Source organism: Varanus komodoensis, unplaced genomic scaffold (genome assembly GCF_004798865.1).
Source record: "Varanus komodoensis strain SLA01 unplaced genomic scaffold, ASM479886v1 scaffold4, whole genome shotgun sequence".
In the NCBI taxonomy this organism is placed as follows: domain Eukaryota; kingdom Metazoa; phylum Chordata; class Lepidosauria; order Squamata; family Varanidae; genus Varanus; species Varanus komodoensis.
In genome coordinates, this window is record NW_025335941.1 from 28,458,026 (window position 1) to 28,481,817 (window position 23,792).

Below are 23,792 nucleotides of genomic sequence, written 5' to 3' on the forward strand. Positions count from 1 at the left end.
TCTCTCTCTCTCTCTCTCTCTCTCTCTCTCTCTCTCTCTCTCTCTCGTGGGTGGTTGCATTTTAGTCCCGCCCCTTTTGGTATTGCCATGGTCCCCTTGTGTACATCCCCCACCCACTGTTGGAATATGGACACCAACAGCAGGGTCCCTCAGGCTGAACTTGGCCCCTGGGCTGGAAGCGTCCATCGCCGCTGCTCTGAGCTAAGGCCTGAGAGGCAAGGCTACCAGCAACAGGCAGTGCAGCTCCAAGAAGGCAATGCAGGAGGAGGAGGATGGCAGCAGAAGGAAATGAAGAGTAGGAGTACAGAAGGTGAATATGAAAAGGTGCGGTGACTGACTGGTTTTGCTAAATTGGGCTTCTGTTGGTTGTCCGCTGCTACACAACAGCAGAAGAGAACATAAGAATTGCTGTGTTCACTTTTATAATGGCAAGCCGTGGCAGGAATGGCTTGTTGTTATGTGTGAGCTCAGCAAGCATCGTGAAGTGTGGCACATTTGCTAACTCTGAATCCTCACAGAGAATCAATGGTTGTTTCCATGTTTCAGCATTGCTTGTGAGTCCCATTACAACGTTTTTTTGCAGTTTCTGTTTCTGCCATCAAGTTTGGCAGCGAGAGCGGCTGTGGTGGCAGCAAACACTCCAGTCTTTTTTTGCTGCCCTGTTCTGCCTAGCAACTCCTGAGGCAGCTGCAGCCACACTCTGATTAGCTATCTCAGACTGCTTCTTCCCTCTGTCTGTGCCTCCCTGATCATCAGCTGCAGCCCTGGAACGGCTTTATTTTTATCTATTTATGGAGCCAGGGCTGTCCTCTTGTGAAGGCAGTTTTACACAAGAGGAGGACAGTGGCTGTGCATGGGCACCACCATCTGGACATTCACCCTGAGAGGCCCAGGTTGCCCCTGTCTCTCCTGCCCTCCCCGCCACTCCTGGCATTCCTGAGGCTGTCCCTGCACACACCCCTCTTGCCACAGCGGGGAAACAAACACAATCCCTGTGGCAGGCCAGAAAATGTCCTCAAGCAGATGCCCACAGGTGCTCCTGTCATTTGGGCAGGACACACGCCCTCTTTCCCTGGCCGATCCTGCCCGCGCCGATGTGCTCTGTGTGCTGGCTGCAAGAAGAGGGTATGCAAAGTGGAGTAGACGCACATGCAGTGAGGGAGGGGGCAGAGAGAGGGAGAGAGAGGAGGAGGACGTGTGCACCCTCGTGGCTTGACACGGAGCAGGGCAGCAGTGGGGAGCACTCCTGCAGTTTGCCTGGAGAGCAACAACACGACTCTAGTGAACAGGCAGCAGACAATAAAAAAGGCAGTTCACGGAGGCCAGGCTCAGAGGAGCACGGGGAGAAGCAGGTGGGGCAGGCAGGAGCTGGGATTGATTTTCCGCTGCAGGGGCTGTAGGATACCTGTGGTCATTTGGAGCAAAGATGGCAGTATGGGGAGAACTACTCACAAATAGTCACCTCACAAATGTGTGAATACAGGGCACAAGATAAGAAAGGTAACTTTATGGCATTGTTTAGCATTATGTGTGAACAGCCTGAATAAGTGGCACACACCTATAGAAACAATGGTTGCATGCAGGTGCAATCAACCTCGGGCAATCAAAACAGGTGGGTGACTAATGCCGTCATGAGTCCAGAAGACAGAAGGATCCATTTCTGTGATCCAAGGCAGGTTCCAGTAGGTGGTTTGATCATCTGTGTGAAAGCCAACTGAACCCTGGATAACCCATGTGCAAGTACTTGGCACCAACAGGTTCGTAAGACAAACCTGAAGCAAATATACTGACAGATGTTTAGGGGATTCAGTTCCTGTATGTGTCAGGTGCATGTGCAGCAGTGGAAACCATTTCAAAAAGTTCTTGCAAGGCCTCTCAGATGGAATGAACGTGAAAACCGTACATTTTAGACCACACCAATGATCAAAAAGTTATTATTTTCTGTGTTTCGAAAACATCATGGCTGGAACAACCAACTCCTGCCTTTACTTACCGTGTAAACTTTGTCCTGAGGTTTCTTTCTTCTGTGCTGAAAAATAAAAAGCAAAGAGGTCCCAACCACTCTTGCAAACAAATTTCAAAACATTTTGAGGGAATACCTGAGGTACTGTGGAAATTTCTAGCAAGATCCCTGCCTCACAGTGACCACAAAACATCCAGCTTTGCATGCGGCTCTGCGCAGACATGACATCACAGGCACAAACCATTCCTTTAACATTATCAAAGCACAGGGGATCATGCCCCAATGGCCACTTTCATTTACTTGATTTTTATCCTACCACATTAGCCATAACTCACTTGAGTTATGCTGACAGGTTTCTACACCAAGATGCTACAGAAGAAGAATGGACTAAATTTAAACAAAAGATAGAAAAGCTGGTGGAGGTACCTGGTTTTTCCCTCCCTTTTCAATGTCATCGTCTCTCTTTTTTACTCCAAGCGAATCATATTCTTCTCTGTGTCCAGGAGACAGTTCCTGAAAATAACAATTATCACCATCACCATCATCAGCCAAGCAGTTCCTATTTTACGTACTACCAAAATGTTCCATTTTAAACAACACATTTGTTATACATGGGAAATTTGTGTAATCGATCCCACTGCTAACTGGGGAATGCTAGGAGTTGTGGTCCAACGTATCAGACGGCTTCACTTGGGAAAGGTACTCCTAGGAACTCCAGGTGGCATGCATGGTTCAAATTCCACCATTGTGTACCCTGCCTTATTACCAGTCTTCACTTACAAGTAGTGATAAGGAGATAGAAGATGTTTGGCACTTACCTTATAGAGATTATCTGTATTATTTTGAGAGTTTGTGGATTCGTGAGAGCCTTTGGTTAACTGGCAATGAAAAAAAAAGTTGTCACCTAATCATTACAGTTTCTATTCAGGAAAAAAGCAAGTTTCTCTCCCTAAACATTGACTTTAAATGTGGGCAATTTCTGCTAGCGATATATAAAATAATGAGATTACATCAAGGGGCAGAATCAAAATAGAGGGATCCAAATTGCTCATTTTCATAATTTCCATTTTGATGCTTGAGCAGCACCTTCAAGAGCCTGTAAGTGGTTGGGAAACATTTTCTTATTTTTGTGCACATTATTTTGCTCAGCTGAGGAAACTGAGACACTTTGTGGAGAAATGTTGTGGTGGGTGCCCCACACACTAAGATCCTTGCACCTAATAAATGAAGATCACTCACACCCGAATCTTTGTTTTCCTTTGATAAGTAACATTTTGAAAGCTCTCAAGAGAGAACACAGGCTGTGGGAAGGGAGTCTGCTTGGACCCCACTGAGACGATGTCCAGGAATGGTAACTGATTCAGTCTGACAGCAGGTACTCCCACTCTGACATTGTGCTTTTGCACATGTGCAGCTATTTTTTTCAATGTGTTTCTTCACTTGCATTGTATGCATCACCAGCATAATTAATCACAAATGTTTCCTGCATACTGATAAACCCTGCAAGTGTTGTTCAAGCACGGGTGGGGTGGGGGGCTAGAGTGGCTGTCAAAGGAGATTACAAAAGCCAGCCGTCAGCCTGGACTCTGCGATCTTTGAAGGGGAAAAAACGGATAAAGGCACAAAAAGCCAAAAATTATTGTGGCAGGGATGGGGAAAGAAGTTGGTCCTATCACAATGCCCCTGGGACATCTGTAGTCTGACCAAGAGGAAGGAGGTGGTCGATAACCCAGAGTGAGTTGGATCCTTTGTCAGGTGCATTCTGGCTTGCTCAGAGAACAACCAATCTTACTGTGGATGGGCTAACATGATGTGTGAATGAGCCTCCCTCTCTCTCCCTCTCACACACTCAAAAAACCCCTTATGTATGAAAAAGCCAATTAAATACATTTATCTAAACTGTCCATTCAAAATGCAAAATTTGAGATTAGTCACAGAATTACTAGATCTTTTGTCACTTTTTTCAAATTTGCATGAACAAAAAATGCATTGGGATTTCAAAGCTTCACTGTTACAACCTGTCAAGATGGTGAAACTGACGTGGAAGATACTGAGTGTTGAGAAACATTACTATACATAATCTCACCACCTTATTCTAATTTAGCAACTAATTAACATCCTTGTGGCAAAACTGGACATTTATTAATTAACAGAAAATGTTCAAGATTACTTAATCTTCATCAGGCTCTTTTTCAATTATACTATTTCTGTATTAGTAATGACATGTACAACATCTCAAATGTCCAAGTAGGGAATGTTTGCACTGACAAAGGACAACAAGAATAAATTATTCTTGTTTAATAACCCATCATTATTTGCTTTTTGGCACCAGGCCAAGACCTATTTATTTAAACATCATTTTAATTGTTGATTTTATTTATTGATTTTAACAACTTTGGCCAGGATGTCTCCAATTTTATACTATTGTGTTGGTGGTATTTATTTATGTTTGTAAGCCGCCCCGAGGCTTATGCGAAGAGGATGGCATATAAGCTTGCTAAATAAATAAATAAATCTGCTGTCCTCTACCTCCACTTTGGCTTACTGTCTGTATACACAATGTCTTAATATTCAGAAACAGGTAAGCTCTAATAAAGAGAGAAAAAGACTTCTGACATACACCCCCAAGAGGTTTCCCAGGTGACAATCCAAACCTCAAGTTGAAAAAGGTGATGTACCCCACCCTAAAGGATTGACTTTATAGTCCTAAAAGTCAGTCCTGGATCTGGCATTGCAACTGAAGGCCCATGTGCCTTGTATGTCAGGGGCGGAGAACTGATTTTGGGGAAAGGGCCAGATGATCCTCACCCGTTCTTCTGTGGTCTAAATGGGTCACGTCCCATTGCAGCATTCAGTCCCTGGCCATGGAACTAGCTGGAGTCTAGCTAGAGCTTCAGATGGTGGTATGCCGGCCATGTGCAGCAGAACCATCCCAAGCAAAGTGTTCACTCAGGAAGCACCAATGCCTCAGTTGCAGTGGCATCACCTCACCCACACCTTCCCCCACTGGGAAGCACACAAGGCAAGCTGTCAGGAGCTTCCTGACTGGAGCAGACACTAAGGATTTCACTCCTTGCTAGCTTCCATGGGCGAGGCTTTGGGGGTCGGGCAGCCTGGAAGAGCAAAGTGGAATGGAATTTCTCATCCCTGCTGCATGTGATTGGATCCAGATTTAGAAATATTTAAAGTAAACTCATGGAAATTAGGGGGTTTCGATTAAATTAAAGCCTACTTATTTCAAATGACCTACTCTAAACTATTTTAATGTAATGTAATTTATATGCCACCCAATAGCTGAAGCTCTTTGGGAAGTTTACAATATATAAAAATACTGTATAAAATGCAAATAATATTAAAACATCATTAAAAGATTACCATACAAATTTTTAAGAGCAAATTTAAAACAAATTTAAACCTACACAAAAACTAACAATAGCTTATGCAATGTAAATCTTAAGACCTATTTAAGCAGCTAACAAAGACCAGTAAACTAATTAAACACCATCTGGTAGACGAGAGGTTTAACCTGGCATTAAAATGATATTAAGATTGGACATACCAACTTCTCATATACACCCCCGTACACCTCCATTTGCATGATATGCAATTATAATTCATTCTGTGTTGAAGTCCTCATGTAGCCCTCAAGGTATGAAAAGTTGGACTTGCCTGTTTTGAACCACTGTAGAATATCTGAAGGGTGGTATAGAAACCTTTATATAAGCAAACCATATGTTCATGAATCCCTAAGACAGACATACTGTCATACTATTTGAAACTATTTAATTCTTGGGATTTTTGGCCAGCGTTAATGCCTAGTTGGGAAAAGTGGGAAAGGGTTATCTGGGATTGATTTATTTGCCAAAATTCCATCTAAAAGGCTGGGCCCAATCCTTCTGCCTTCTCCTGTTGGAAAAAAAGTGGAGGGAAGAGCAATTAAGAGTTTAATCCTCTGCATGTTTAGACATGCATAGAATTGTGCTTTAAGTGTTACTTGTGCAGAAGATGGAATCCTGAGAGCTACAAAATAGAAAAAGGGTTTGCAGACTGGCCCTTGCATATATGCGTGTGTATCTATTTATCTATAGAGAGAGGGAGGGAGGGAGGGAGGGAACAAGATCTAGAACTTACTTTGGCTTTTACAAAAAAGGCTGTGATAATCACACCATAAATTAAGAGGAATCCATCCAGAATGTAACATAGTTTGGGGTCTGTCAGTCCTAACCCATCAGCACCTGTGTAGAAAACAAAAAGAGTATATTGATGAGAGGAAACTTCCTTATGCACAGACAGACAGACAGTTTCATTAGATGCATGGGCCTTTCAACATGGTGCTCTCCAGATGTGCTGAACTATTTCTCCCATCATCCTTGCCAACATTGCCACTGGGTAGCAATTATTGGGCACTTTCTGATGCTGTCATTCCCTGTGGCATCACAGTAGTAATATGCTGTCCTGGATGTTGCTACTATCTCATTGCAATTAGCTGAACAGAAATCAAGAGGGAAAAATGGGAATACAGAGCTGAGAGAGGCGGTGATCAATCTCCTTTTTCTGAAATATGTGAAGAAGGCTGTCTTGGGAGCCTCGCATTGAAAGAAAAGGTTACAGCATCATCAATTATGCAGCACAAAAATGGAACAATAGTTTAGAAGGAAGATTTGGTACTCAGAGGTCCAAACTATTGGGAATGAAAGGGACAGTTGCTCTTGGCACACATTCCAAGGTTAGCCAGATTCAGACTCATCTGACAAGCCTTCCCAGACATTGCGATGAGAGAAGCAGAAGGGCTTATCCCAAGGTCACCTCTCCAGGTGTTCAGGCAGACTCTGAGAGCAGCCAGAATCTACAACTGCCAGGAGGGGCATAGGACAGGAGCGACGGGAGCCAGCCAAGCCTCGTATGACTCTTGACGTCATGACATAATGTTGGGAGAGAACAGCTAGTCAACTATAGGGGTGGCATACAGAGAAGAAGCTTGTCTATCTCCAAATGGACCCTCCCAGAGAGATGGGGCCCAAGAGTACTCAAAAGGAGCGTTTTTGGAAATAGTTGTTAGATTGGGTTCAAATGAACTGCTCTGTGCATGCCCAGAGACTCATTCTGTGATGATTTTGCTTACTGGAGGTCCCTCAGAGGATAAAGAACTTTTGCAGAGGAACTGTCTGTTGCCTTGAATGTGTGAAGGGAGAAACCTAGCTACTGACGCAAGCCCAAAGTTAGCTTGAATAAAGTCCCAATAAAATTATTGGACTGTAGATTAGATGCTACTAAATTACCTAATGGTTTCACTGGGACTTTCTTTGGATTGGGCCAGAATTTTTTCAAAAAATGGTTACCCAGACCACCACTCATTCAGAGGCACCATCTATCTACAGACATTTGTATATTAGTAAATATGATACACTGAAAATACCAATCAAGACCTCTCCAAGGATGTCTGCAGTATTCAAGAGTACCCTTCTTCATCCAGTATAAAGTCAAGTCAGTGCACCATTTAAAGAGAACAGTAGGTTATTCAGATAAATATGTTTCAGAGCACATGATATGTATTCTTCATGAATACTGACATTCTCTGATTCTACATCCAATATGATTGTTGATACAAACAAATGCATGGGCTATGTTACTAGATTTAGGGCGCAGTCCTATTGCTCTTACTGCAGTTGCATGTAAGGCTCCAAACTTGAAGCCTTATGCACATTCAGTGGAAGGAGATAGGTGGAGTGGCAGCCATTTTCAAGCATCTAGATGAAGCACTGGAGAGGGAGAAACGAGGAAGTCGTGCGGACTGGAACTGGTGTGAATCTTCAGCCCCAGCCTCCTTCCTTCCAAGGCCTGACATGCAATTCTTTCCATGCCAGCTGTGTGTGTGTGTGGTGGGGGTGGCAGAGGTTCAGCCTTCTGAGCTAGCTCTAAGCTCATGGGGCATCCAAACAGAATCCCATAGCCTCTGAGATTACATAAGCAGGCCAAAGGATTGCAGCCTAAATTATTTATTTGAAACATTTTTATCTCATCCATCACAAAAGCTCCTGGAACAGCTGTTTATAAAAACAAGACAGTCCCTTCCAGCAGCCTCTAAAAAGGGTAACACAGCATGAAAAGGATAGGGAGGGAGGGAGGGAGGGAGGGAGGGAGGGAGGGAAAGAAAGAAAGAAAGAAAGAAAGAAAGAAAGAAAGAAAGAAAGAAAGAGTTCACAATTTTTCAGCAAGGTTGATAGGATGGCTCTGCTTTCCACCTCATCACGCTCGACTGCAACTTGCTGACATAATGTCAAGGACATAAATCACTCTACTTCATACCACCCCCCCTCCTCACTTCTTCTTTTTGGATTAACATTGTGTTCAAACCAGATGCAGTTATGCTAATAGTAGATGCACAAATATCAATAGAATTTAAATCAGTCAAGGCTGACAATAATTCTAATTATTTCAGTGGGTCTACAGTAGATTAAATCTGAACCCAACCCTTTGTTTGCAAGAGGAGACTCCTACCTGAATAGCAAGTTCTGACCCTGAAATCTTAAATACTTGTGCTTTGAAAAAGCAAACTTTTTTTACTATTTTATTTATTAATTTATTAAACAGATTTATACCTTGCCTTTTTCTTTTTTAAAACTTTAAGTGGCTTGCATCAATTTCTTCCTCCTGCTCTCAGTCTTATCACCACAAAAACAACCCTATGAAGTAGATCGGGCTAAGAGTCTGTGATTGGTCCAGTCTCACCCAGCAGGCTCCATGGCTGAGTGGGGACAAGAACTCAGATCTCCTGAGTCCCAGTCCTGTACACTACACCAAACTGGTTCTCAATGTTTTTTAGCTGTTTATCATGCTTTCAGCAATAAAATTCAAAAATCAATTTAAATGAATCAAGTTATTAAAGGATACTGGATAAGCCAACACTGGCAAGGTTTAATTAAATATTTCTCTCAGCCAACTGATACAGTCAAGGCTTTTATTGTTGTGAAAATTACCTTACATACTTGGCTACAATACACTGAAGAAAGGGCTCTAAGTCAACAGTGGAGACAGGTACTGCATCCCAGTATCTCAGGTTTGAACCCTGCCATCTCCCGGAAGAGCTGGGAAAGACTATCATTAGGAATCCTGAAGAAATCCTGCTAAGGCAATGTACAGAAGGGGTCCCCACACTGCACCCACAAGCACAAAGCTCTCTACTTCCTGCTTACTTAAAATTTTATTTTTAATACATTTTAGTCTTACTCTTTCTCTCCCTCTTTCCTCTTTTCCTTGCAATTTCCCCCTTTCCCTTAACCTCTAGCATGGTAATTTCCCACCTCTTCAGCTCACCTTCAACAAGCCAAGCCCCCACAGCAGCCATTATGTGGTGAGCCACATCCACAGGGGTGTCATTCTTGTGGGGGCATACACAGAGGTTTGCCAAATCCCCAAATGTGCCCATGGGTCCAAAGAGGATGGGGACCCTGGCTGTAAACCACACTAAGCTAAACAGTATAAAGCAAGGGCAAACAATGGCTGGTTGTTCAGTTGCTTTGGCCTATAATATCCATCTGCCTTCACCATTGGTTATACAGCCTGTCATTGATAGGAGTTCCAGGTCAAACATCTGGAAGGTCTCGAAAGTTGTCTGCCTTTGGGTTTAGGGGCTCTATCCTCTTTTCCTATGCTCCATTTCAATGAAGTCCACCTAACTGCGATGGATTGCAGTTATTGTCACTTTCTTAGGTAGTTGACCTAAGTGGCATTAAATGTGAATATTCTTTCAGAGTAAACTACTAAATAGAGAAATGCATCTTAAACCTGTAATCAATTAATCATCTCTTTAAATCATAATACAATGAAACTGTCATAATCTACTTTATTTAACAAGACAGTTCGGGGCAAGAGAATTCCGGAGAGAAAGCCTGTGTGCAAGAATTAAAATGCGGCTCAGTTCCTGAATTCAGTGCAGAGTTCCCTCAGTTGCTTGCGGTAGTTGGTGTGGTTACTCTAAACCTTTTCAGCCTCCTCCTTTCAGGGTTGTCAGCTGGGCCTCCTGCCTGCAATGTTTCCTTTGCTAAGCTGCACTAACGTGATTCTGTTTATGCCAGTAGTGATCTCTGTTTTATTTTGCTTAATCGCTGATACTGTGAAGGTCACAGTTCTGCAAAAGCCACAGGACCCCTAAGCACATATGCAAGCAATGACAAGTTCAGAAGGGAGCTAGTCAGTTTGCTCTCACACTCTTGTAGAAATAATTCTACAACATCCTGAGTACCGAACAGGAAGTTCCCTTACAACAGACAGGTGAGAAACAAAACCAGCTGTCTAGTTAGCATACAGAAACATAAGCAAGCAAAGGGGGTTTCTCCACAGTCTCCTGAGTCCTTAACAATGACCAAAGGAAGTGATCACTCTCTTATTTTTGCAGGTGGTGGGGTTAAACAAGAAGTTTTTAAATTCAGTTTTAACCCTGCACCAAACAAAACAGATACAGATTTTGCAGCTAGTGGTGTTATAATGTGTCTCTCCAGAATTTAAATTGTACAGAGAAGCAAGGATTGCTGAATGTGTGTGCACATATGCAATAAATGGCTCCCACACTTCTAGGAATAAGTATCAGTTTTCCAGTCCTTTATGCTTCTGAAAAGGTAATTTTCCATATTCTGTCCATTCATTTTATATCAATAGTTCAATAGAAAATTTCCAACTTAATGCAACCTCAAGCTGGGCCACTGCAAGCATAACAGCAGTTGTGCTGTTATGTAAACAGTGTTCATTCTCCTCTTTCAAAATCTGAAAGCAAGTATAGGGCTCCATAATTTTGAATTCGCTGTTCATATACCGTAGAAAGAACCTGGTTCCAGCAGACTACACCTGGGCAACATTATGGCCATGTAAGTATTAAGAACCAACATGACCTCATCCTGTCTAGGGCAATAGCAAAAGAGATATGTTTCAACTGTGTATTTGAAGTGGGGTGCAATGCCACTGGGTGAAATTCCTGCATTTCAGGTTTTTCAGCCTATTATTTAGGCTAAACTGGTGTAAAGGAAGCCCAGAGCAAGGACAATTAGTGTTCCATTACAGCTGTCGTTTGTAAACATGGAAACTAAACTTTTCATGGAACTACTATGAGTAAACATGCATTTTCAAAGATTGCTAGTGTACAAAGAATGCCTTCTTGCCTAACTAATGCTTTAGCAATATTGATTATTTGGTGTTTCTGTAGCCAGGAAACCTTCACTCCTGGACATGCCTCCAGGAACAAGTGAGATGGTGTGTCCCCTTGTGAAAAAATTTTTTGCCTCCTCCTAACCCTGGAACTGTCCTGATTTATATTGCCCTATAAATTTAGCTTGGTCTAATATTAGGTTGAGGGAAAAATTGTCAGTGGTTTCCAAATGTGAGTGTTGCTTTGTAAAGGAGGATTTTAATCCTTTCTGTGTCAGCCTTGAGAAACTTTTTAAAGGAAAGTGCTAGGTGTGGGTAAATGCTATTTAATGTTTCCATAGAAACCCAGGATATGATACTTGTTAATTGCTTGATCTCAAAAGAGGCAAAATATAATTGTAAATTGGATATAGCAAATCTTCCTCTCATTTGGTGTATAACTGCATACCCTTAATTAATCTAGACTTTCTTCCCATCAGTAAATAATTGTTGCCATTTTTTGGTTTGTTATCTGCTGGGGGAATGAGAATAATGTGAAAAAGGAAAAGAAGCTTGTGCAGAATCAACATGTTTATACAGGCAATGTTGCCTAGAATGAATAGCTTCTTATTAGCCCATGCTTTTAATTTATGATTCATCCATTTTATAACAGGTGCATATTATTATTACGCTGCATTTTATCCTGCCTTTTTTCCTCTTGTGAGGGACTCAAGGTGACTTACAAAGTTCCATTTTATCCTCACAACAAAAAGCCTGTGAAGTAGGCTGAGTTGAGCATGAATGAGTGGCCCAAAGTGAGTTTCATGGCTGAGTGGAAACTAGAACCTGGATCCAATAAGTCTCCAGTCAAACACACTAACCATCACACTAAACTAGCCCTCATCTTTCATGAACTTGTCCTTTGGTATTTGAAAGCATGGGTATTTTGGATAGGAATGTTTCAAAGTCAGTTGAGATATTGTTAGAAGTCAAGTGCGGGTAACTGTTTCTGGATTGCAATGAAATAGAAGGGCATCATAATGTGGGTAGTGAGCCCAATCAAAACCCCTTTGTTTTTAGGGTGATGACAACTTGTTTGTGCCAGGGGTACTATAGCAACAGCAGAAAGAAGAGGACAGAGCAACTACTCTGGTTTTATATCCCTATGCAGTTGTATAGACCAAAAGTCCATTTTATTTGTATGGTTGAGTAATTACAACTGTAACTAAGTGGTTGTAAGTACTCAACCATACTTACTCACTTGTAAGTATCTTTATTTAGTATCAATGACATGAAAGCATGTTCAGCAGTATGATTAGGGCTATGTTATCATCAGTTAAGAGAAAGCAGCTCATTGCTAAGAAGTCATCTGTTTGCGAGTACTTCTCATGCCTTTAGGACCATGTGACATTTTCCATGAGTCAGATATGGCACCTAAGCTATGTTTATCAAGAAGGCTAGAGCAGCATGTGCCTTAAGAGAGCAGGGTGCACTAGCGCCATTTAATTAATTGCCATTAAGGGCAGCATTCATGTTTCCATCGATCACTCCATCTATCTGCATGGCTTGAGGTTTCCAGGGATACCTTGCAAAATTGGTTAGAACTTCCTTAGACTGGTCTGGGGAGTCCCCAGGGGCCAATGAATCTGTTCCAGATCCAGATCTGTTTAATACAAGCCTGGACAGATATCAGTAAATCAGGCCACAAATCTGAAACCATACTCTCTTCTTCACATTACCCATACCACAAACACACAGATTCAACCAATGACTATAGTTCTTCCCCTAGAGTTTGGAGTGAAATTAATGAGTTTGAAAATTTCCTCATTTTGAGTCAGGCTTAGTTCCATGGCTTCATTTGCTGGAGATTCTGTATTAGTCAGCTTTTCAGAAAGCTCTGCCACAGTTTCCTGTCTAACAATCGCAATACAAATGACCAGTCCCCTTGGAGTCCTCTTTATAGTTGTTGGAAAAGTTATTTCAGACTATTATCTGGCTGGCTGTCATCCTTGCCTTTGCTACCTTTGCTGCTTTAGAGAAACTGGATGCCATGTCCGCAACAGTGAGGTGAGTCTTGTGGCCTGAGGGTCTGTGCAATCTTTAGGATGGAAATATGCTATGAGAAGAGAATCAGGAGTTGCTATGAGGAGTAAATCAGGAGTTAAGCTGGGAACCCATTTCATTCCCTGATGTATGCCAGGTTTTTCATGCTCAGAGTTAAGAGTAGCTGAATTCTAAAGATTGAAAGGCCAGGTGGGCAGGATTGCTCAAGATCAAGGTGTTCGTCTTGGCTGCACACTAGCCATGCTCCTCTGATCAAATGCCTTCTTAAAAGTCTAAAGAAAGAGTTGAACTTTGAAATCTACCTATATGCTTTAGCAGCATATTTTCTTAACTTGTTCATCTCTTTAAGGGACTCTTAGCTTCATCAAAAACATTCAGCCACACTCAGGAAACACACACACGTCCACTGCTGTTTCAGTTCTCAGCAGTGCAAGAAGTCAGAACTGAGGGCTTTCCTGAAGATACCCGATGAAGTTTCACAATGACAGCAAACAAGAATGACGTTCCATCCAGAAACAGATATCAGGCACATGAGTTGCCTTTTGTTATGGAGTTCCTCAGATGGGCTGTCTCTCTCTATATGTCTCCTGAGTGATTTGTATTTCCCTGACACCTTGCCTTAAGAATCCATTTTGGTTCCTGATGAACATGGAAAACCTGCAAGGATGCCAACGAGGTTAAAGGGATTTGCCCCCTTAGTTACAAAAACATGCAAATGTGTTTGACTGCCAAACCACCATCCAGCTGACAAAGCCACCAGAGGGCCTTTGAACAGGCCAATCCAGAACCCTGGCAGAAAAACAGGAATAATCCTAAAGCATGCCTATTTTCAAACAAGTAGACAGGTTCAAATACTACCTGTTTTCAATACTGTATTGTGCTACATTGTAATGCCAGCTAGATGAACATTAATCAAAGGTCAAGGGGAATTCCTGAATTTTCTATTATAATTGTACTATACCTTTAAACCACTCAATAATGCAAGTTCTCTGTGTGTGGTCCAAAAATTGAAAACATATCAAATGCAAACAATAAAACAATGAATAAAAACAGCATCTAAAAGAAACAAGATCAAATCAGCAGCCAAAAGAAAACACACACACATGTGCACACACAACCACAGTAAAACCAGCAGCAATACAAAGCAGTGATCTAAAGGTACTAAAACAGTTTTTTAAATGCAGCCATTAGGAGAACCTCTTGGCAGAGCAGGTCACAGATGGAATGTTCCAATTTGAAAGGCTTTCAGTCTTGTAGCCACCCACTTCACTCACTTGGTGAAGACACCTGGAAGAGAACCTCAGATGATGGGCTTAGTGTTCAATTAGGCCGCCATCCAGAGAATTTCAGGGCAGTGTGCAAAGGTGTAAATAAGCCTGTAATTTATAAATTATTCTAAAGCCTGAAAATTAATGGTGCCTTACTAAGGTAACTATAGTTCAGTCAGCCATGAGCCAAACTTGATGAACACTATAATATACCTCTGGTATCTACAGTGATAGGAAAACCTACATGTAACATGCTTGATTTAAAAACAAACAAACCAAACAGATAAAACAGTGCAAGGCTTGTGAACCAAACCTGGACTGATACGAGCAGCAGTATAACATGTGTCAAATGTCTGTACCATTCAGGGAAAAAAAGAACAAGCATTAGAACAAGAGAAGGCATATTTGATCACTAGATGATGTGGACAACAACTCCCATCAGCCCCAATGAGTGGGGCCAATGGCCCAGGATTGCGGGAGTTCTAGTCCAAAATACAGGGAGAATGCCAAGTTGTATTATCCTTGTATTAAAGGAGAGTGCATTATCCTTGCATGAAAGCATAAAAGCTTCCCAAGATCCTTGGAAGAACAGCAAGTTCCAAGTCATGGTGGCAAGCTAACACCCTGATGCTGTGTGTGTTTACTGAGGAATATGCACCAGTTCAATGGAATATACTTCCTTAGCATGAGGCTCATCCAAAATGGCAGAAGCGGAGCAGATGTTATGAAGCTCTGTTTGAAAAACTAAAATCTCATTAATTAAATGCTTGGTAAAGTGGAAGAATGAGTATTTTGGGAAGAAAGTGAACACAAGCCATGCTTTCCTTTCCAAAACAGCCAGTCCACCAGGCATTTTGCTTTGGCTTTTCATTCTTTTCATTTCTAAATGAAAGAGTGCCAATGAATGCAAAAGTCCTCAGAAACAATAAATTAGCTGCCTGTACCATATATTGAAATAAGCCATTATTTAAGCGCTGCGGACATAATCTAGCTCGACTTTAGCAAAGTTTCCAAAATAGTGTCCCACAACATTCTGATAAGCAAATAAGGAAAAAGTGAACTAGATAGATAAACTATTAGCTGGATTCAAAATTGAATGGTAAATCGGATAAAAAGAGTGCTCATCACTCTTGGGAGGTAACTAGTGAGGTGTCATAGGATTTAGTCCTAGGCCCAGTGCTCTTCAAAATCATTATCAATGGTTTAAATGAAGAAGTACAAGAAAGGATAATCAAATTTGCAGACAATACAAAACTGGGTGGGAATAGCAAACACCCTAGAAGACAGAATGGAAATCCAAGATGATCTGGATAAACAAATGCTCGACTGAAAGCAACAGAATAAGATTCAGGAGGCACAACTGCCAAGTGTTCCACCTAGGAAAAAGAAACCAAATGTATCAATACAAATGAAGAATAGGTGGCTCAACAGAACTGAAAAAGAAAAGGACCTTGGAATTATTGCAGACAAAAGGCTAAATATGTGCCAACAATGTGATGCAGCCACAAAAAGGGCAAATGCTATTTAAGATGTATTAATAGAAGCATTATTTCCAAATCACGAGAAGTAGTATTTCCCCTATACTCTTTCTCTAGTGAGACTTCATCTAGAATACTGTGTCCAGTTCCAGGCACCAAGATTTAAGAAAGATGTAGAAAAATTAGGAAGGCAGAGGAGGGCAACAAAAATGATCCAGGGATTGGAGCCACTGTCCTATGACAAAAGACAGAGAACTCGGCATGTTCAGCCTTGAGAAGATTGAGGGGGGACATGATATCACTCTATAAGTACCTCAAAGGCTGTCACAAAGAGGAAGATCAGGATCTCTTTTTGCTGATACCAGTGTAGGACACAGAATAATCAATTCTAGTTGCAACAACCCAGATTCGGGCTAGATATCAGGAAATGTTTCTTCACCGTCAGAGCAATCTGAAAGTTAAGTCAGTTGCCTAGAGAGGCTGTGGGCTCTCCCACAGTAGACACATTCCAAAAGAAACTGGACAGCCACCTGAGATGTCTTTGGCCTGATGTAAGTTTTCTCTTATGATTAGTATGATCAATGATGGCTCTTTCAAACATGCAAATAGCCACCTGATGTTGCAATCACTGAGCAATGAATACTGTGTATGATTTCAGCTTCAGTATGATGTCCTAACAGTTTTGTCATCTCTTCCTCCTATCTGCACACATGAAGACACCAACCACATTGAAGTCTTGGGTAAGTCACAATGGTTTCCTCAAATACAGATACTTATCTAGACCCCACCCTTCTCAGCAAATGTATTTGTTAGAGAGACATCTGTGGAAAACACAAAACACAATACACAAAAACTATTGCATTGGAATGTGTAAAATACATAATCATAACTGTTAAATAATCTATTTTTGGAATTTGGGCATTAGTTATCTCAGTGTTTTACACTCTTTTTTGAAAACATAAGAAAATGTGGAGCAAAGAAAGATATTAGTGGAGGATAGTAACAGTTTCTATGATAACAGATGATGGAGTATTATAGTACCTTATGATTATCAGAGTACCGAAAGACAATATAATGCTCTCTAAGGACTAAATACAAAAACTAAGTCTTTGGCCATAATGCTAAAACAATCTTCACTAACCTGAAGCGTTTCAGATATTTTGTATCATGTCTCACAGTGTTTCTCACCACGGGCCATGATCTCTGATGGGAGTTTAATTAACAAAGTATTTGAAGGGCACCAGGCTTGTGAAAGACTGGTCTTAACGGTTTTATAACAGATTTTCTTCACTGGTCAACTCAGTCATTTTGGGCACATATTGTGGAAAGTACAGATTTCATGGAGACTCAGTGTACTGGCATGCATACATGTACTATTCCAATGAAACTTTGATCAAACGGATGTCAAAGTGTACAGATCTCAAGTTATCTTAGGAGTATATGCAGATTTTTAAACTAGGCAGTGAAACCTATGCATCATTTTTGCTGCGATGTACCCAAGAACCTTTCTATTCTATTAGAAAAGTGTGTGTGCATTTTCTGTATAACAAAGAATTTTTTCCCAGTAATATTCTTTTATCACTAGTGTGCAGAGGCTGTCCAACTCCACTCCATATATTTTATTAAGAAATCAGCATAATCCCTGCTTTTGCCTCAGTTTGCAATATTCAGAGCACGGAAGAAAAATCAAGCATGTCTGTATTTGCCACCACACAGTGTGGCAATTACCCTCCCTGCTCTTTCCTTAGAGCATGTTCAGTGGGGAGGCTTTCAGAAAGGGTTAATTGTTATGTGAGCTCAAAACCTTTGTGATTTGGAGCTCAGTCCTCATTTCTATTGTGTACTTAGGTTCTTGGGGAGGTTACTGTGATTTTAGACTCACCAGTCTCCCTTCTGGGAAATAAGCATTTTGTTGTTGGCTTATGCCCATTATGGCAGGCATTTTATGAATGGGCAACATCTCCTATGGCAGACATTTTGTGGGAGTGCCGACAACACTCAAAAGAACAAATATGCTCACTGATCTAAAAAGTTTGGGGAGCCATGGCCTTGATGTGTAGGCCTGTTTTAAATATTCACAATTATGTACTTGGATCAAAGAATTAGACTTTTAAAAATAAAATTAAAATTATCCACCTTCGGAAGAGCTAGCTGTTTTAAATACTGAAGCTACATTGCTCTATTTAAAGATGCTGATAAGGGTTTAGATCCAGATACAGGCATGCGCAAGTGAGAACAGGCTTCCCTACCCTTTCCTCCTCACAGCAGCTTCTGCAGCCCTATAAAAATGCAACGCAGACAATTGTCAGACTTTGTTGAATGAAGTAACAAGTACTGCAGCTATGATGGGTGATCCCTGAAAATCAGAGAGTGGCATCTTCTGTGAGCACCTTCTGTCCACAGAAGGCAGATCCTGTATCCAACACAAGTATTGTAAGGTGTCTTATTAAAACAGTATGTATGTATGAGCATATACCATTCTGAAGGGTGGGCAGACTATGATTCTGCAGTTTAGCCTGGCGCAAAAGAGAGAAGCTGCTCCAGAAAGGTTTTCAAGGACTCCAGAGCTTGCTGGCTTAGCCGTTGCTTTTAACTATTTGAAAGGCTCAAGTGCGAAGGGCAAAACATTCTGCCTTTTCAAAGGACAATCAGAACATGAAGTCTGAAGAACTGCGATCCACTGATGCATCATTTAAACTATTTCATGCTACGCGGCACATCCTATGGATACTGAAGGTTTTGTGTTTACTTATATAGAGAATAGGTTTGTTTGTTTTTTTTGATCTAATCCAAGGGAAATCGGATTGTTAGAAGTACTGGATATTAATAACAATATTTAAGTGTGTGAGTACATTTATATAGAGAAAGCACTATTTAAGAATATTTAACTTTAATACTTGTTATTTCCTTTTTGCATTACTGTAATTCAGCATCAGGACTGTGCAACCACAGGAGTGATTGAGCCCTGTCTGAATACAGATGGAGTACATCCACTCCTCCTGCAGTAGATGATTTACTTATTTATTTTTATTTAAAACATTTCTATCCCATCCTCCACGACAGCATCTCAGGATGGCTTACAAACATGATGGTGGACTGTATAAACATAGCCATTTTCGAATAAATCTGAAGTGGATTATACAGGAACAAATGTCAGCAACCCATCTGATCCCTCTACATGAGCAGCTCTGTTCACAGTCCTGATTACACTTTCAAAATGTGCCCTTTCAGAAGTCTGGATTATTTGAAAAATGGACACTTTCACACTTTAGTCAATGGGGAAAGGCGAAGGGCATACTTTGAATCCATCAAAATGCACATTTTCAATTAAAACAAAAACAAAAACCAAACCATGTTTGGGAACAAGACAAACCTATCTCACAGGTGAAAGTAAAAGCATCTCAACCAGTTTGAACTTCAATGATTCCCACACCAGTAATGTCAAAGTAGAGAAGACATATGATGCTTATACATTGATAACATCCAGGTATATATGCCGCAATATAGCTTGATTTATTTTTTTCTGTGAAGAATGTATATATACCTGTGTATAAGGTGACTTGTGTATAAGATGGGGTTAATATTTTGGGCTGTTTTTCTAGTGTCGGGCAAATAAGACAACCCCCAATTTTCCACAGGGCATCTTATATGCCCATATATAGGGGTAAGGCATCATTTTTTCCCAACTAAAACAGTGTTAACAATTAATTGGGCAGCAGATGCTTAAAAGTCACTATTTTAATGCAAGTACCTCTGAAAACTGCAGTATGTGGTGGCAAGGATGGGTGGGCACTTGGCTTGGGACTGGGCATGCACCTAAGTGCAAGTCTTGTGAAGAGATGCAATGCAGGAGAAAGTCCCCTGGAGCAGAAATGCTCCCGTTCCTGGCCACTGTCACAGCTAGCCCATAATGGTGTGCTATAGCCCATAATTATAGCCCATAATTTCTGCTTTACTATTTTCAGTTTCAAGGGTCATCTTATACGCCAGTATATATAGTATTTTTCTAATCCTAACCATTTTTAATCAATGAATGAAATACAGCACCAGCATGAAGTGTCAGCAGTGCTAGGCACCTGTCCAGTGACATTCCTCTTTATTGCTCTCATGTAATTTCCTGAGCACCCATGCACAGAGACCAGGTTCAAGGGGAAAGAGCAGCATCCCTCCTTGGTTTGCAGTGTCTAACCGGGCTCACAGTGCAGAGAGGAAGAGTACAAGTGAGGGAATAACAGTGACAACAGCAAAGAAGAGGGGACCGACTGAGGATGCCTTACCCACTGTTACTTAGGAACACAAGAAGCTGCCTTATGCTGGGTCAGGCTGCTAGTCCATCTCATCCAGGACTGTCAAAACTGACTGGCAGCTGCTCCCCAGGGTTTCAAGAGGCATTTTTTTCCAGTCCTAGCTGGAGATGCCAGGAACTAAACTAGGGACATCTACAGACAAAGCATGCGCCATCAAAAAGCCCTTGGATCCAGCACTGAACATGTCAAAGAGTGGTAATGCAGTCATAAATTTTAAAATGCAGGCTCTGGTTATGGCTGTACCCAGAGCTGCACCCTCAAGGAAAATAAAAACATGCAGGAACTGTCCACAGACCAGTTCTAGCAGTTTTATCTCCCCCAAGAGCTGACTTTTCTAAAGCTGAGGGGCTGCAATTACCCATGGAAGACCAAACCACCCCAAAATACTTTGCATTACAATAGGGAGCAATACACTGCTGCTTGGAAAATTTATTTCTTGTACCCCCTTCTCCCACCCACTGCTGTGAGAGCTACAGCTAAGCTTGGAGAACAACGAATTCTAAGGTGGGTGGCAGATCATTAAAAAGGTGCTGGCACCTGACTCCACTATACCACCATATAAGAGCACCTGAACACACCCCAGTATCTCATATTTGTATATAAGACCCATTCAGGGTTGAGACAGCAAACAAAACTCAACACTTCACCTTCCTTTCCTGATGCAGAAACCACCCCCACACTGCCTGCCCTATCACACCAGAGTTGTGGCACAGGGCAAACCACGTCACATCACCTTTGAAATAGCTCTCGAGGGCGGCACAAAGGCCGCCCAAATGGTTTCCTCCAGCAGTATCCATGCCAAGCTCCCTCCCCCACCCCTGTCTGCTGGATTGACAGTCACTTGCACAGAAGCCACTTCCTCAACACAGCCCAACCTCAAGTTGCGATTGAAGTGCCTTTCACACTGAGGCTGACTGAAGGGCTGCTTGGTGGGGGAGAAACAGCCACCGATTTATGGCAGAACACTAACAGCCTGTACAGAAAGGGGGAGGGATCTGCCTAGCAAGGAAAAGGTTATGAGAAACGATTTGATTATCCATGCATGCCCTACCTCCCCAACGACCATCAACCTTTTAAACAAATTCAGAATGAAAACAGACGACCGACCGCGGCAATGAGCAGGGCTGGAATCAAGGGTAGGCATGGGTCGGCTAAGGGTCTACTTCCTAGCAGGGCCCGTTGACAAAAGCCCTCTGCAGCTGTATCTTTACCATTACAATTTGCTCATTGCTTTGACCCAGGCAACAATTGTGGTGAGACAAAGGAGAAGGAGATGCTGCCCTTTGCACACTTGTTCTATGTCTGTCGAGGAAGCAAATGGTAGCAATGAGGAACAATGGCAGCTGGTGGCCACAATGATGAGAAGACTGACTCATTGCAGGTGGGGACCCATTGAGGGCCCTCCAAACCCTGGAGCCAGCACTGACAAACAAGCTGCATTTTAGTTCCCAATTCCCTAGGCATAAGCACCATTGAAATCAGCAAACTTACTTCAGAGTAAGCAGGCATAGGATTTTGCTCTGAATGTTGGGATTGGGTTTTAAAAGGAAACAACTTTCTGCTCCACTATTACTGGGGCAATGTTTTGAGGGACAAAGCTCTGCCCAGTGTGCCCTAAACAAATCTTCAGACATTTATATTTAGGGTCATATGAAGATGACCCATCCTTCAAAGCATTTTCAGAGCAACTTGGAGAAATCTTATGCAAAACAGCAATGAAATAAGGCACCATTAAAAAATAACAATCATAAAAATAAACAGCAGAATAAAAACCACTGTTGAAATAATTCTATCAAAGATTAAGCTAAGTTTAAGAATTAAAAGCCTGAAGAAGTTTAAAAAGTCTTCACCTGCCACAAAAAGAACAGCATGGCTGCCATCATGCAAGCCTCTTGGGGAAGTCACATTCATGCCGGATAGGAAAACAGAACACCAATTTGCTGATTTCCAGTCCAATATTCTATCCACTACCCCACACACTGGCTCTTAGACTGTTGCACTGTATACACCTTACCACTACTCCCCACCAGGGTATTTTAATTGGAGTTTAATTCATATTTTTATGAAACTTTCAACTTCTTAACATACAAAATGAAAGCAGGCATTAAAATACCACCCAACAGTTGACCCACTTATTGTAGGAGAATACATGGGACTGTGAAGAAGTATAAATCAGGAGGAAAGTCTTAAATAAGTTTGACATCCACCACCTCCACCACTGGTGTAAAATTTTTAAGATTAAGAATGTGTTTTAAATTTTAATAATCTGCTTCAATTTTCTTAGATGCTTTCAATTATCTTTTTGGGAGATGAATGGCATAGAGATAAAAAATGAAAAATACAAAAATAAATAAACAAATCCAAATAGGTCAATGATTCTTAATCATCATACATGAAACGCCAGCTCACTGGTTCTACAGTAAAAAGGAAACTAGGGGTTTCTCAAGGTCCCATTAAATATTGAAGAGATGACACATCTCTCAGTTCAAATTTTAAAATTTTATTTTAAAGAGCAGCTTCATAGAATGTATTTTAACTCAATATCAGATTACTTAAGTATTTTAATAAGGCAAAATTTCTAAGAACAAGAAAAATCATCATCATAAAAGAATATTCAGCAATGGAATATTGGCCAGATTCTCACATTATAGTTAACTATGGGTTTTTCAACTGCCCAACGGCAAATGAGCATGTTGCCTGCCTTCCGTATGTTTATGGCTTCCAGTTTCCTAACCGAGTTAAGAATGCCCCATTCCTTGGTTGTTATCATGATGGCTGAGCCCATCAGTCTGAGTTGGGTTGAACAACTCCAGTTTTAACTCAGTAACAAATGGCTCAACCCTAAACAACACAGAACAACACAGGTGCAACAATCTTAGAATACTTAGGAAAGCAAGGGGGGTGGTGAGTGGTGAACATAGGTACAAAGGTTAGCTCACTTCTGTGTCCTCAGAAATAACTCATGTTTGGTTAACCATGGAGTTTTTTGGCCTTGCAAGCTAGGTATTCAAAAAGAGAAACTCTTGTGGTGTACATCAGTTTTCTCATGAATTCAACTGTGCTTGATATCTTTCTCAGAGTATATGTGAACAAATTGTCTTTTAATTTAGAAGCCTTCCATGCATCTGCATTGGGTATAAGGTAAAACCTACAAGAACATCTACAAAGCAAAGCAAAGCAAACCTGAGTAGGGGTTTTCAACTTAATACAATTTAACCACCAATGGAGCTGCTTATACAATAAGGCAGGGGTCGGCAACCTTTAACACTCAAAGAGCCATTTGGACCTGTTTCCCACACAAAAGAAAACACCAGGAGCCCCAAAACCCTTTTGACATCTAAAATGAAGATAACACTGCATATATCGTTTTTTACCTTAATGCTATGTATATCTTCATTATGATTTAGCTGCAGCTCTTGTTCAGTCACTAAAAACCGTTATTTTTAATCTTACACTATAAACTAGTAGGACTTCTTTCATATATTTTGAATAGGAGAACAGCTTCCTGAAGAGTCAAAGTCAGTGCTAAAGGGCTGCATGCATTAAACAGCAAACCCCATAAGTTCATCAGCAGTAAAAGCAAATGAATCTACCC

The 23,792-nt window shown here is 41.3% G+C and overlaps 1 protein-coding gene across 4 annotated transcripts in view; it reads right to left on the bottom strand.

Moving 5' to 3' along the window:
* The window catches only part of CD247 (CD247 molecule), a 59,033-nt gene that overhangs the window by 5,693 nt on the left and 29,548 nt on the right, over positions 1-23,792 (bottom strand). For all 4 annotated transcript variants that reach the window (XM_044442528.1, XM_044442529.1, XM_044442526.1 and 1 more), the window contains 4 exons: positions 6,095-6,198; positions 2,782-2,841; positions 2,390-2,476; positions 1,994-2,029 (listed from right to left, as the gene is read on the bottom strand). In XM_044442528.1, the coding sequence (XP_044298463.1) occupies positions 1,994-2,029; positions 2,390-2,476; positions 2,782-2,841; positions 6,095-6,198 (287 nt within the window). The remainder of the gene's footprint in view (positions 1-1,993; positions 2,030-2,389; positions 2,477-2,781; positions 2,842-6,094; positions 6,199-23,792) is intronic.